Source organism: Pangasianodon hypophthalmus, chromosome 6 (assembly GCF_027358585.1).
Source record: "Pangasianodon hypophthalmus isolate fPanHyp1 chromosome 6, fPanHyp1.pri, whole genome shotgun sequence".
Taxonomy (NCBI): Eukaryota; Metazoa; Chordata; class Actinopteri; order Siluriformes; family Pangasiidae; genus Pangasianodon; species Pangasianodon hypophthalmus.
The window spans coordinates 11675229-11688736 of record NC_069715.1 but is presented as its reverse complement, the minus strand read 5'-3'; the positions used below and the strand labels follow the sequence as shown (position 1 = coordinate 11688736).

At 37.4% G+C, this 13508-nt stretch overlaps 1 protein-coding gene across 2 annotated transcripts in view; it reads left to right on the top strand.

Annotated features, from left to right (window-relative positions):
• bmal2 (basic helix-loop-helix ARNT like 2) overlaps positions 1 to 13508 on the top strand; it is a 28396-nt gene that overhangs the window by 3119 nt on the left and 11769 nt on the right. For both annotated transcript variants that reach the window (XR_004578339.2, XM_026927539.3), the window contains exons 2-9: positions 9183 to 9309; positions 9544 to 9597; positions 9678 to 9719; positions 11214 to 11371; positions 11466 to 11545; positions 12297 to 12389; positions 12535 to 12652; positions 12783 to 12929. Coding sequence is in view for 1 of the 2 variants with exons in the window: in XM_026927539.3 (XP_026783340.1) it covers positions 9183 to 9309; positions 9544 to 9597; positions 9678 to 9719; positions 11214 to 11371; positions 11466 to 11545; positions 12297 to 12389; positions 12535 to 12652; positions 12783 to 12929 (819 nt within the window). In the remaining variant the exon portion in view is untranslated. The remainder of the gene's footprint in view (positions 1 to 9182; positions 9310 to 9543; positions 9598 to 9677; positions 9720 to 11213; positions 11372 to 11465; positions 11546 to 12296; positions 12390 to 12534; positions 12653 to 12782; positions 12930 to 13508) is intronic.

Sequence of the window (13508 nt, the reverse complement as noted above, 5' to 3'; positions counted from 1 at the left end):
ATTAATACACTTTTGTAGTTGAGTGTTTGCATTGAGAGCATTTATATGTATTCCTACACGATGACATGCCATGCAGCCAAAAAGCACTGCAATGCTTGTGTCTTGGTACCAAAGGAAAATAATAAAACAAACCCCAGCAAAGTGATGAACCTAGTGCCTACCATTTTGCACAAAAGGAGTACGGAATTGCACAATCGATCGACAGTTCAGAAGGAATTCTTCAGAAGGAACCTGTGATTATGAGCCACTTCCTGAAATGAGCCCCAAAATTGGTCCAGACTATGGACTCAAGTATTCAGAAAAAGAGTAAAAATGCTCTTTGAGGTCTTTTAGTTTTTACAGTTGAGAGCCATACTGCCTGCTCCTTGAGTGTTTTAGTGATGTGAGATATATGGTACTTGGTTTACCTGAAACCTTTTTATGACTTTATAAATATCCTGGACTGGTTACAGTGTAAAAAGTTTTTCAGTAACCACTTTATCCTGATCAGGGTTGCTTTGTATCCAGAATCTATCCGAGGAACACTGGGCCGAGTTGGAAATATGCACTTGATGGGATGCCAGTCTGTTGCTGGGCCCTTGTAGAATCTGTTTACCTTAAATAACTACCAAAACACAGGAAGGATGTGTTGATTGCTCTCAAATTGCTTTGGCTAACAGAGCACGTCTTTATGTTTGTCATTGTTCAAGCTACTGCTGCACAAGTAGTGGAGATGGATTAGAATATGAGTAGAAGTTTGCCATTTTTAATCCAAGCCTGTAGTACAACAATGGCATGCAGTCACTTATTTAACTTGCAAACTTGGGAGTTACTGAGTAAATGCTAGAACGGAAAATGTGCATAGTGAGAAGTGAGAAAGAAAGCGCCTTATGTTTATGGAACAAAAATCTGTGACAAATTCTGTAACTTTATTACCACCACTTGGTCGATGCCTCAAGAGTAATAACTTCTGTCCAAACTGGCTCTCAAACGCTTTTAGTGCCTGACGTGTTTGGCACAGACAGTATGAAGCAGCTCATTATTGTAGGAAATTATTTGCACATAAAACATTTAAGTGATTGGAATCAACTCAGAAAACAGGAACGAGAAAGGCCTCCCTCTTGTACCTTACTCACACAGCTGGCATATAACACGAGACGAACCTTTTCCCAAAAGTAGGTTAAAGTAGGTTATTTTCAGCACCATGCTGTTGCTTCACCTTCTGCCTCGTTCTCATTGAGCGCATGAAGACGAACAGGGTTGAAGGACCGGTTGGCAAAAGCAGATTACAATCTGCAGAGAAGCACTATGCACCAGTTATCCCTCAAGGGTATGAAAGCAAAGGCCCTGGTTTATAATGGTTGCAGTATTTTAGGGATCTGCTTTGTTTAAAGTTGTTTCAGGTGTCAGCTGCTCTGCTCTTGTGGGAAAAAGAGGGGAAATAATGCAGCTGAATTCCCACAGCCTTCACGTCACTGCTGATATCCTATGGAAAATATCTTATGTAAATATTCTCAGTGTCATGCTCATAAATTTATCAGCTCCAGTGATTTGGATAGGGACTATAAAAGAAATGCTTAGGGTATCCATAGTATACAAGAGTTTGGAAATACAGCAAATGCAAACACTGAGACAGGAAACTGAGTTACAGAATACAAACTCTGTGTGTTTGACCATGTAGTGTTCAGTCTAATGCTGAATGTTAGAACCATGATTTCAAGTGAGTTGTGAATTAATGTGTTGTATGACTTTACATTATGGTGTGAAGGTAGAAAGCAGGCTGTAAATGTCTATTTTAGCTCCCAGACTTCAGTTTTGCACCTCATTAAAGGTGCTATATGTTACATTAATTAAGGCATTGATTTCTGCAGCTCTTGTGTTGCCTGCTTGTTAGCACAGTTAGTGGCACATATGGTAAAAAAAAAAGTCTTTGTGTTTAATTAGAGTAATCTCGTGCTGAAAATATGAGAGAAATGTAACCTTTAATTGAAGTAAATTTATTCTAAGGAAATAAAAGCCTGTATCAGTTTTTTTTTAACAAAACCATGTGTCAGTCATCAGCACTTCTGCATTTATCATTTTATGCAACTTCCTCCTGTCAACATAACATAATGCTGTTGAATAAATGCCTTCCATAGCTCAGTTGGTAGAGGGGAGGACTGTAGGTGCTAAAATGGCCATAGTTAGGTTATATTACCCAGTTATAGCTTCTTAGCAAAAGCTGATTTTTCTTAAAAAAAAGAAATCTCCTGGTAATAGATGGACTCCACGATGATATTTGTCCTCAGAAGTTTCTCAGGGCCTTTGGAAGAAAAACATCATCAGAGCATCGCATATCATCCACAATGCAGAACAGTAGGGATTTAATTCTTTTCTGTATAACTATCCTTCTTTTTATGCCAAATCCTCCTTCAGTGTTTGTTGACAAAAAGCTCTATTTTTCTCATCTGATCACAGAACAGTCAAAGTTCCAGTAGTGACTATTCAACTTTAGATGCTTACGGTTATAGTTAGAAGAAAGAAAAAGCTTTCTTCTGGCAGGTAGTTTGCTGGCATGTAGATGGTGTCTAATTGTAAATTTGGAGACAAAATGTGTAAAATACGAATGGAAAATGGTACATTTCTAATGAATAATTCATTTATTCATTAGACATGTACCATGCTTCAGTTTTTTAACATTTTTTTTTCTTCAATTTTATTCGTTAGAATTTCTAAGGGTGCCAATAATCAACACATGTGATTTTGTTAAAAAATATTTTTTGATAAGTGATTTTTATTTTATAAATTTAGTTTTGGGTTAGATTTCTCTAGTAAGATATTTTTACAGAGTGTTTAAGCTAATTAACCACTTTTTTTTTTTCATAATAAAGATTTTTTTTAACCATCTTTATCAAGGGTGCCAATAATTCTAGAGCTGACTGTGTATGGATGTGTGCACAAGCCCTTACCAATTTGTTTTATATGACTGTGACATTTTGTTTGTTTTGTGTGATTGACGATGTATTGAAATGGGGGAAAAAAAAAACGTTGAACTTCAGTTTAAATTACAGTAAAGCATGATGGGTGGTTGATTTAATATTTGCATGTGAATTTTGTCATGTGACGTGGAGGTAGTGTGATCTGCTTTCACAGAAATTGTAGCAGCCTTGACACAGGAAATTGTCCAGATCTTGCATATAGCAGTAGCAGCATTAAGCTAGGTCATGAAAACTATCTAGCACGTAGTACGTACTTATAGGCACGTTTTAAATTCGGATACATTGCCTTGATTATTATATTAATAATCTTCCATAATAAGTGTATGACATCAGATTAGATTAAAAAAAAAAAAGCCACACGTTTAGGCAGTGCGGCTGAATGTGGAACAGTTATGAAAACAGACCCAGTTTTTTTTGTTAGCGCTTTTTCAGGTTGTGGTGTATGAAATTGTACCAAGGATGATGTGTAATTCATGTAGCAACAACATGTGTTCTCTTTTTGAAATGATGGTCACATTGTGCCACTAATTATTGAACACTTCTTTGCAGTAGACAGGCAGATAATATAGTAATTAAAATATATGTGCTCTTAAAAAAGGTTCTTTTGTTGTCATTCAAGATGCCTTTAAATATTTTCTAAATGTGGTTGTAAATGTGTTTAAATTGCTTTAAAGCTTTGGAAAAGTTTAGAGGCTTGTGTAATTGTCTCTGAAACCAGTATATAAACTGTTTGCCAGCCTTGATAAGGGAAATGAGTGTAGGCGTACTGTGTGTGTTCGCACATCTCTCCGGCCATAAGATTGCAATAAAGCTCGAATTATATGGCATACATTTGGTCTTGTGAGTATTAATTTACTGAATTTCTGCTACACTATGGTAGCTGATGCGCTGCAGTGGCTGAGCTGCATTACTGGAAGATTTAGCACATACCACACTGCTCTTTTACTGCTTAGTCACCATTTTTTGCATTTTTAGCTTGTCAGGTTTTGTGGATATCAATAAATATAATTCAGTTGTGCCGTGAATGCACTTGGTAATTTACGGGTGATGGGAATTTATCAACATGTATATGAGTATGAAGAAATATCAGCATTAATCAGCTTATGTAAATCTGCTGGGAATTTTTAGTTCAGTTTGGCCTAAGAAAACATTTACACACAACTTTACCAAATGATTGATAAATGAGGCCCTTTATATCTTCAGTTGCAGTTGGTCGCAAGTTGACAAGAGATTATATAGTTAATAGTAAGAAGCATATGGTGAAAATAATTTGACAGGGGTGTTTAATCTGATTAAATAAGTAAATATGTCTTTAGTAAAGAATTGTAAAATGGATGTGGGTTAATGTACTTGGCTAAATGTTTTCTGATTGTTTGTAGTATCCTGAGTTTTTATTCTATTTAATAAGTTGCTAGTAGAATTCTTTTATGTGAAATATTTTGTGGTCATGTGCAGCTGCACTGTATGGAAGTTACTTTCCTGAAGAGAGGGAGGAGGTAGATCATTGCAAAATGTGGCCACAATATCACCTTGTAAAGCCTAATAATCTGCACTCCAGAGCCCAGGATTAAAAAATCAGCCTGCTGCTGATCTGTTAATGGCTATTTAGGTCACTGGGCCTGTTGGCCACTCTTAAATGGAGGAGCTAGGGATGAGAGCCGGGTCTGCTCTGGCCCATTCCGCTGAACTCGGTGACTCACACTCATACCACAGTGAAGGAGTGGAGTGGTTCGGTTCAGGGGCAAATCAACATGCTAATAGGCTTAGTGACAGAAAAGTTCAAGCCTGGCCACACACACACACACAGACCAAGGAAAAATCCTTGATTTATGAATGGGATTGTTTAGTTTTGAATTTTATAAAAGCAAAATGCTGAATTCTAGTAAAACATATTGTGAATGGTCTATTATGTCACTTTGGCCATACTGTTCACACTGACCTCTTGAAGAGACAAACAGGTGATTATATTGTTCATTTTTTGCATTCAAGATTTTTGTTGTGTATGAAATCCATGCAACAATGAAGCTGGGTCAAAGTAGAGCAAGCACAAAGTTTTGTATATACCGAAGTCCAGGCATTATGTTTACTCGCTGATATAGTCTCTGTCTCTTGGCCTGGAAAAGTGTTCACATTTGTTAAACCAGATTGTGATAACAGTCTTCCAGTACTTGTGCAAGGCACTAAAGGTAACCTACATATGTATACTGGTGTAGGTGTCTGTGAATTGACTGTCCTTTGTATCACATTGCTGCTAAATAGTGGCCTTTTAGGGTCCATGTGTAGTGCTAGGTTTAGAGTAAAGACGCAACAATCTGGGCTGATATTTGTCATGTATGTCTATGTGGAGAAAATGGGAGTAGATGCATGTGATTTGTATATTAATTTATGCACCATTAAAATGAAAAATGTTGGCAAAGTGGTCATGAAATCAGGAGGCCTTGCCCTTAAAGGTTAACACTCCCATTACTTAAATAGCACATATTGGTAATCTTTTTTTTTTTTACTGTTCAGTTAACAGTTATAAATAATAGCAATGGAAAGTAATAACAATTCTCTGCTGATACAAATATGATTATTGTGCATCCTTAAAATTTAATCTGTGTTTTGGATATGCTCTCGTCTGGGAGTTTCGTTTTGTGCATGAATACTGATGGTGAAATCACTCTCACTCTCTGTTCCAAGACAATTTCCACCACGGCTTCCTTCCAACAGCAAAAATAGACACAGGAACACTCGCTATTTTAGTTTGCTTCAGCAGATTCTTTATTATGCTGGAAATGTTTTTACTTTTAAATGAACTTTACCCTTCTTCAGGACATAAATATTGTATATGCATGAATGCATACAAATCTGTCAGCTTGGGGGAGTGTGTTTTTTAAACATGTATCAAATGTGAACAGATGAAATGCAATATGTAGATGATGGTTGGTCGAATATTTATCTCTCTGCCCTGTAAGAGAGATTGCTACTACCAGTGATTTGTCTTGTAGCTGCTTCAAATCAACAACTAATTGGTACGTAAGAGCAAGACTCATTTGGATTGCTGTTTTGTATCTTACTGCTGAATTATGAGTCCACTGTGTACTTTACTGTGTATAGACACTTTTAGTAAACTTCCTTACTGAAAGTCATGGAGATGTGTGTGGCAGTCTGGGAAAAACTACCAGCTGAATTCTGGAAAACAGCCAAAAATGATGGAAAAGTTGGTTTTCTTTATTTAACTTTATTTTGAGTTACTGTTTTTTCCTGCAATTTTCTGGTACTCCTGGTTATGAATGGCTGTGGCATAGTCAGGATTCAAACTAACAATTTCCTGACAATAGGGTCTACTTTTTTTTTGGTGTGGCACACAATGGGTGAAGATAATTTCCCCTGATATAATACAGAGATGACATCAAAATCATTAAGAACTCAAAATAGTTTATAAAACATAATATAATAAATAAATAGAATGATTTCTAATAACCTGCAAATGATGTTTGGCTTTTTATTAAAATAAGACTTAATAATAATAATAATAATAGTAATAATAATAATAATAATATTATTATTATTATTATTATTATTATTATTATTATTGAACTACTGGATTGTCAGGACTTCTGGATAGTTTCCTCATTCTTCACTTTCGGTGGTAACCAGACTGCAAAATTCTATAATGTTGCTTCTAGTAGAGATATGTGAAGAGTTTTCCCAGGATGCCACACTTATATTTTCAAACCATTGGGAAACTGTCTCCTATGTTCCATTCATCATTTCACAGTTATGCAGTACTGGGCAAAAGTCTTACATTCAAAGAAATGCTCTAAAGCAAAGATGCCTTCAAAAATTGAAATTAAATGTTTATACAGAATGATACTAGAAAGAGCATTAAACAGTGATAAACTAAAAGTCAGTATTTGGTGGAACAACCTTTTGCTTTTTAAAGAAATATCAGTAGTCTCAGATAGAGTTTGTTCAGTTTTATAAGGAAATTGGCTGGTAAGTCTTACTGAGCATCTTGTGAATGTGGAGAATGTGCCACGGTTCTTCTGGAGAATTTGACTATTACACTTGCTTCTTTTTTTTTGGCATGTAAAACCCTTCCAGGCTTCATTATGTTTTTTTTTGTCTGAAAAGTGCTCTGTTGCATTAACATGTTGTTTTCTTTACTGAAATGCAAATATTTTTCTGTAACATTAAATTTTTTGTTGGAAAAGTAAAGTTTGGGACTATAAAATATTTTTGTACAGACTCAGTAATGCAGAAATCATAAAATAAACATCTGTAAGAAAATTTGTGCTAAAAAACCATAGGGTGCCTGAGTCACAGTAGGCACAGTAACTGAAAACAAAACTGAAGGCAGAAAGACCCACAAACAAGCAGCAACTGAAGGCGGCCGCAGTAAAGGCCTGGCAAAGCATCTCAAGGGAGGAAACTCAGCATTTGGTGATATCCATGGGCTCCAGACTTCAGGCAGTCACTGACTGCAAAGGATTTGCATCCAAATATTAAAAATAATCCTAATATATAAGATATGTTAGTTTATCTAATTATTTTTGAGCCAGTGAAAATGGAGGGATGCTGTAAAAAAATGGCTGTAATTCCTAAACGGTTAACGTGATCTTTTTGTTAAACTCCTTCAATTAAAGCTGAAAGTCTACACTTCAAACACATCTTGATTGCTTCATTTCAAATCCATTAAGCAACATTACCAAAATTGTGTCACCGTCCAAATACTTATGGACCTGACTGTATGTCGAATACTTTTGCTCTCCAGAATCAGGCCTAATTTCAGCTGAGTTGTCCAGAGTTTGACACGCACTGTGAAGATGGTAGTGATGCCAGATGAATAAACCAAACAGTCTCCATTTCAGATGAATTTCTGACATGTCAAAACATTTTCTTGGCAGTTTTCGGAGTGTGGGCAGTCTCATGAGCAGATTTCTGAAAGTCTAGAACTGATTTCCTGAAAATTGAGTTGGTGTATGGCAACAGTAATAACCACCAAGGTCCAATGATTCACCAAGCCTGGGTGAAAAGCTGTTCCAGACTTTTAACGATTAGGAAATTTTCAATGAAGACAACTCTCCTTAAGGGCCTTGTTTCACATACAGTGTCAGCACCCGTGTCCCCTCATGTCCATGTACACCTTTGCTTAAAAAAAAAAAAAAAAGGAATAACAACCCAGTGTAGTGATTTTTGGAAAATATGCAGTTAAAAGTGTTAGTTAACCAAAACATCAGAGTGGTCAAACATCTCAGGAACACAGTGACTTCATTAGATTAATGCTGTTTAAAGGTATTTTGCTATTTACAGTATACATATTGTCAACACCACTACTACTAATATGCCGCAGATGAAATACACTCACTGACCACTTTATTAGGAACATCTGTACAACTGCTTATTTATGCAGTTATCCAATCAGCCAATCATGTGGCTGCAGTGTAAAGCATAAAAGCATGCAGATACGGATCAAGAGCTTCAGTTGATGTTCACATCAAACATCAGAGTGGGGGAAATGTGATCTCAGTGTGATTTCAGTCAGCCAGATGGGCTGCTATGAGTATTTCAGAACTGGTTGATTTTCTGGGATTTTCACACACAGCACTATAGGCTGTGACCAGGCAATATTTTTCCAATCTTCTACTGTACAATTTTGGTGAACTTGCATCAGTTGTAATCTCAGATTCCTGTTCTTGGGTGACAGCATTGGAATACAATGTGTTCTTCTGCTGTTGTAGCCCATCTGCCTCAAAGTTTGGTGTGTTGTGCGTTGCTTTTCAGATTTTTTTGAGGTGCTTTTCTGCCCACCACAATTGTAGAGTGGTTATTTGAGTTACCATAGCCTTCCTGTCTGCTCAAACCAGTCTGGCCATTCTCCTCTGACCTCTCTTGTCAGTAACGTGTTTCCATCCATAGAACTGCTGCTAACTGGATGTTTGTTTGTTTATTTATTTATTTATTTTCAGACACCATACTGTGACACTCTAGAGACTGTTGTGTGTGCAGCTCCCAGGAGTTATATAGTGTTCAGTTACTTGAAAGATGTGTCAGTGAGTTCCAGGAGACTTCACAACATCTCCTGTATTCCATAATATTTCAGATTAAATGTGTTCAGACTAAAATATTTTAATCAGCCTTCATTCTATATTAAAGTTGAAGTCTGACAATAATGTAAAAGTTTTTTTTTTTTTTTTTTTTTTTTTTTTTTTAAAAACACTGTGCCCGTGTGTGTTTCAGGAGATGTGTTGGAGGAGGGTCTCCAGAGTCACTCTGTCTCTGTTTCCAGTCTGGTGACCCCCACTTCAGCTGCTGGCATGGCGTCCGGCATGGAGCTGCCCAGGAAACGTAAGGGCAGCACTGACAAGTGAGTGTGTGTGTTTGCAAATATTCGTCCATGTGTAGAGATAAGATGAGATTTGTGTATTAGGAAGAACATTGAATGTAGTTTTGTTTTTGTCACAGTACAGCATTTTCCTTTTGAGTAAAAATCTCTCAGTTGTTCTTTCTTCCATCCTGATTTTTATGAATGGGTGCAGAAAGACAAGTGTCATAACCGTCCATTTAGTTTGTGTTAATCTCCGAGCCACTTTGTTTCCAGGGAAACAAAATCTGCATCGATGCTGGATGAAGACATGGAGGATGAACAGGAAAGGTACTTTCTCTTTCTGATGACATTCTAAGTGTTTTTTTTTTTCTTTTCAGTGTCTTACCATATATTTTTTTTGTTTTTAGGTCAGAAGGGGATGATCCACATGTGAAAATTAAGTGTTTCAGGTACTGTGAATCGATTCTGTTATTTTCTTTCCACCTACATTATATAGTGAATTCTACAAAGACACCTTTTAGACACCTTTTGCAAACATATTAAGATTTAAGCTATTTAGTTTCTAATACTAATGTCAACTAACCTATTTTTCCTTTAATGCCTAAGGTAGAGTGCCAGTGTATTACATACCCCACCCACCTTCACGCAAATTGACGATGTATAATATAAATCAGACAGTACAGTGTTGCTGGGATCAGGTAGAACTGAAGGTTGGAATGGGCAAATGGGGTAAAAATTTGATCACTCAGACCACTTCGTGAGTTCCTAGAGACTTCTGTCAGTTGATATTAAGGTGTAAATACATCCATCTCTTCAGGACATATTTCACAACCAAGATCTTTGCCCAATACATTACGTCATACATCATGTGTTACATGAGCACTGGTGCCTTTAAAGATACAGTGTGTAGCATTCTTTTTCTATGGATTTGTCTGTTTTACCTAGCATACAAACATTAGCTAGCTAGTGACTAACAGTGTTTTTCATATTTCTCTGTACTTTATGCATTTCAAACTATGTTATAATGTGTGAGTTAATAGATAAATAAAAATAATAAAGCATTTATTCTCATAACATTAAGTGATGAGTCCATGGAGTCATCTTGTTTGGTGTTAACATTACAGGCACTTAAGATTAGGGGAAGGTTTTTCTAGCACACATTAAGACGCCACATTAAGTCTGAAAGGCACAGCATATCTGAACAATGGTGTAGACCAAAGTTATCTCCTTGTCTGATTCTAAACTGCAGGCCTGTTTATAAATTGATATTCTTAGTGTGCTTTGAATGTTCATTCAGACTAAGCTGTTGGATGTGAATTTCTCTATTTTAATTCAGATGTCAAAAAATATGGTTACCTATTTATCCAATGAGGTCCTTTCTTAGCATTTTTTGGTGCAGTTTCCCAGTCTCAGTAGCACATAAGGCTAGTATACACCTACAGACTAGGATTGGTCAACACATTGAAGCAATGTATGAATGCCTCAGAATGCCAGGAGAAATGGACATTATGGCTGCTTTTAAGCAATGTAGAGAGATAGAGAGGGAGGGAGGAGGGCTCCACTTGTTAGCTACACTGTGAGAAGTGCTCTTGGAGAAAGTCAAAGAGCCAGTGGTGCACTCAGATCAACCAGACTTTTTTTTTTTTTTTAAATCTTTTGAAACCCATGAATCATAAACCTGATTTTGGAGAGATATTTGGTCTACTCTTTTTCATACAAATTTTTAAAGAATCCTTACATGTATAAAACTAAAAGTTTTTTGTTTGAAACAAAATCTAAAGTAAGAGTTCAGTTATTATCCTGCACATTTGTACCTCTTGAGCATTGTGACTTAAGGTCTTTTGTGACATTGTTGAGCTTAATATCGTATGAGAATTCAGTCTGATTATGTCTGAATCATATGCAGAAGACATTCTGCTAATAAATAAGCTGTCTGTCCACAGGGAACCTCACAGCCAAATTGAAAAAAGGCGGCGGGACAAGATGAATAACCTGATCGACGAGCTGTCAGCCATGATTCCCACGTGTAACCCCATGTCCCGCAAGCTCGACAAACTCACTGTGCTGCGCATGGCTGTGCAACACCTCAAGTCACTCAAAGGTGCATTTCGGATTTACATTTCTCCTCACCCTTTATGTAGCATTGCCTAACAGCAGTACATCATGTTCTGACACTAGCTTTTTTGTTTTGCCAGGTGCAACCAGCTCCTTTGCCGAGGCCAACTACAAGCCTTCATTCCTTCCTGATGATGAACTCAAGCACCTTGTTCTTAGGGTAATCTTTCGAAATGTACTGCAGTGGGACCAGTGTGATGCCTATCTGGTTTTTTTTTTTTTGGGGGGGGGCCAGTTACCCCATTCAGGGCAATCCCAATGATTCCACAGCCATTCATGACCAGGAGCCAAGGGAGCAGAATCGGCCATGCTCTCAGGTTGGGAGAAATGGCACAGATTCTCTCCCTTGTCAGTCACAGTGACACTAGCCAATCATAGATGTCTGAGCTCATGTATGCGGAAGAGGGTAGATGACTCTTTCCTCTCAGGGGGATCATGCTGCCTGCGACGCAGCGTGAGAAGTAGTCCGAAAAGATGTGGTTGGTTGGCTTCACATGTCTCAGAGGCCTTCACTCTGCCCAGTTAGTAAATGTATGGTAGATAGGGGAGAGCTGGCTGCTGAGTGGGAAGAAAATTTTTTTAAATCATTAAATAAATCAAGTTTATGCTTAAAGAACTAAAAAATAGTTGGTAAAAATCTCCTGTGACTCCATGCACATTTCAGGTGAATCCATGTGGGATGATGACCACGAGGTTGAGAACGTATAATTTAGAGAGAGATACCATGTATAGTACCTGTAACTCTGAAATACAAAACTGTTTTAAAGAGCTTTTTTGTTTTGTTTTCTAGTTTCTGGCCACCTTTTGTATACAGATAGATGGTTTAGTGTAGTGCATGTCCTCTGTAGTCCAGCTGTTTTTTTTTGTATGTTTTTCATTCCACTGACCTTTGTGATCTCCATGTTGCCCAGGCTGCGGATGGATTCCTGTTTGTGGTTGGATGTGACCGGGGGAAGATAGTATTTGTTTCAGAGTCTGTTTCAAAGATTCTGAACTACACTCGGGTGAGTGTATTTATTATTTATCATTACAGTTTTTTTGCCTTGTGAACAGCTGGTAAACAGATTTGAAAATGGGGCCTTGTGCTGTTTATGAATTGGAGGTCATTTATTACACATTTATGGCTCATATTACTGTTTTGCTTCCTAGCCAGAGCTGATTGGCCAGAGTTTATTTGACTATGTTCATCCAAAGGACATAGGAAAAGTAAAGGAGCAGCTCTCAGCCTCTGAACTCTATCCACGAGAACGCCTTATAGACGCCAAAAGTAAACACTTTAAAGTGATTAGCAATCCTTCTTTGAGGACATTATTTACAATTCCTAGTGTACCATTTAATGTGCCCATTGAATGTAACATTAGTGTATGCGATTTTCCCCCATGCGTATGTGTGTGTAGCGGGACTCCAGGTGCAAGCTGATCTGCCTGTAGGAGCCACTCGACTCTGTTCAGGAGCTCGTCGCTCTTTTTTCTGCCGAATGAAGTGCAACAAAGTTGCTGTTAAAGAAGAAAAGGACTTCCAGCCCAGCTCATCAAAAAAGAAAGGTAAAGAGCACAAACCAGTACCTCCTGCATATTCTGGTACTCATCTCAGCCCTCTTAAAATGTTCAGCCAATCTTTCTTTCAATAAAAAAAAAAGTCAAAGCTGGCAAAAGCACTGGCACAGCCGTAAACAATCTATAAACTGTCCCCTGACTGAACTTCTGATGCTGCACCAAAGCCAGAAGTACTTTGATATAATTTGGAACCACAGACAAGGTGGAGTTACTTGGATGTATTACAAGTAAGCTAGCCAGTGAACATCTGGATAGGTATCCTGTTAAAGAAGAGTCAGGTGATAAATATTGTGGTCTTTTCCAATGCTATAGCATTGCAGCAGGTTATATCACCCACACCAAAAAACATATCAGCCCAAATGGAACTTAACATTAACATTATAATTACTTGGGCAATTTGCATATTTGCATTAAGATAAGCTAGCAAGCTAAATTTATGTGAAAAGATACAAGGACCCATACAAGAGCAATAAGTAGCATGTGATAAAAGTATAAACACAGCACCTGATTAGCACACTGCTTAGAGTTTACACTAAAAATAGTTACACTTCTTTATCATCATCCTTT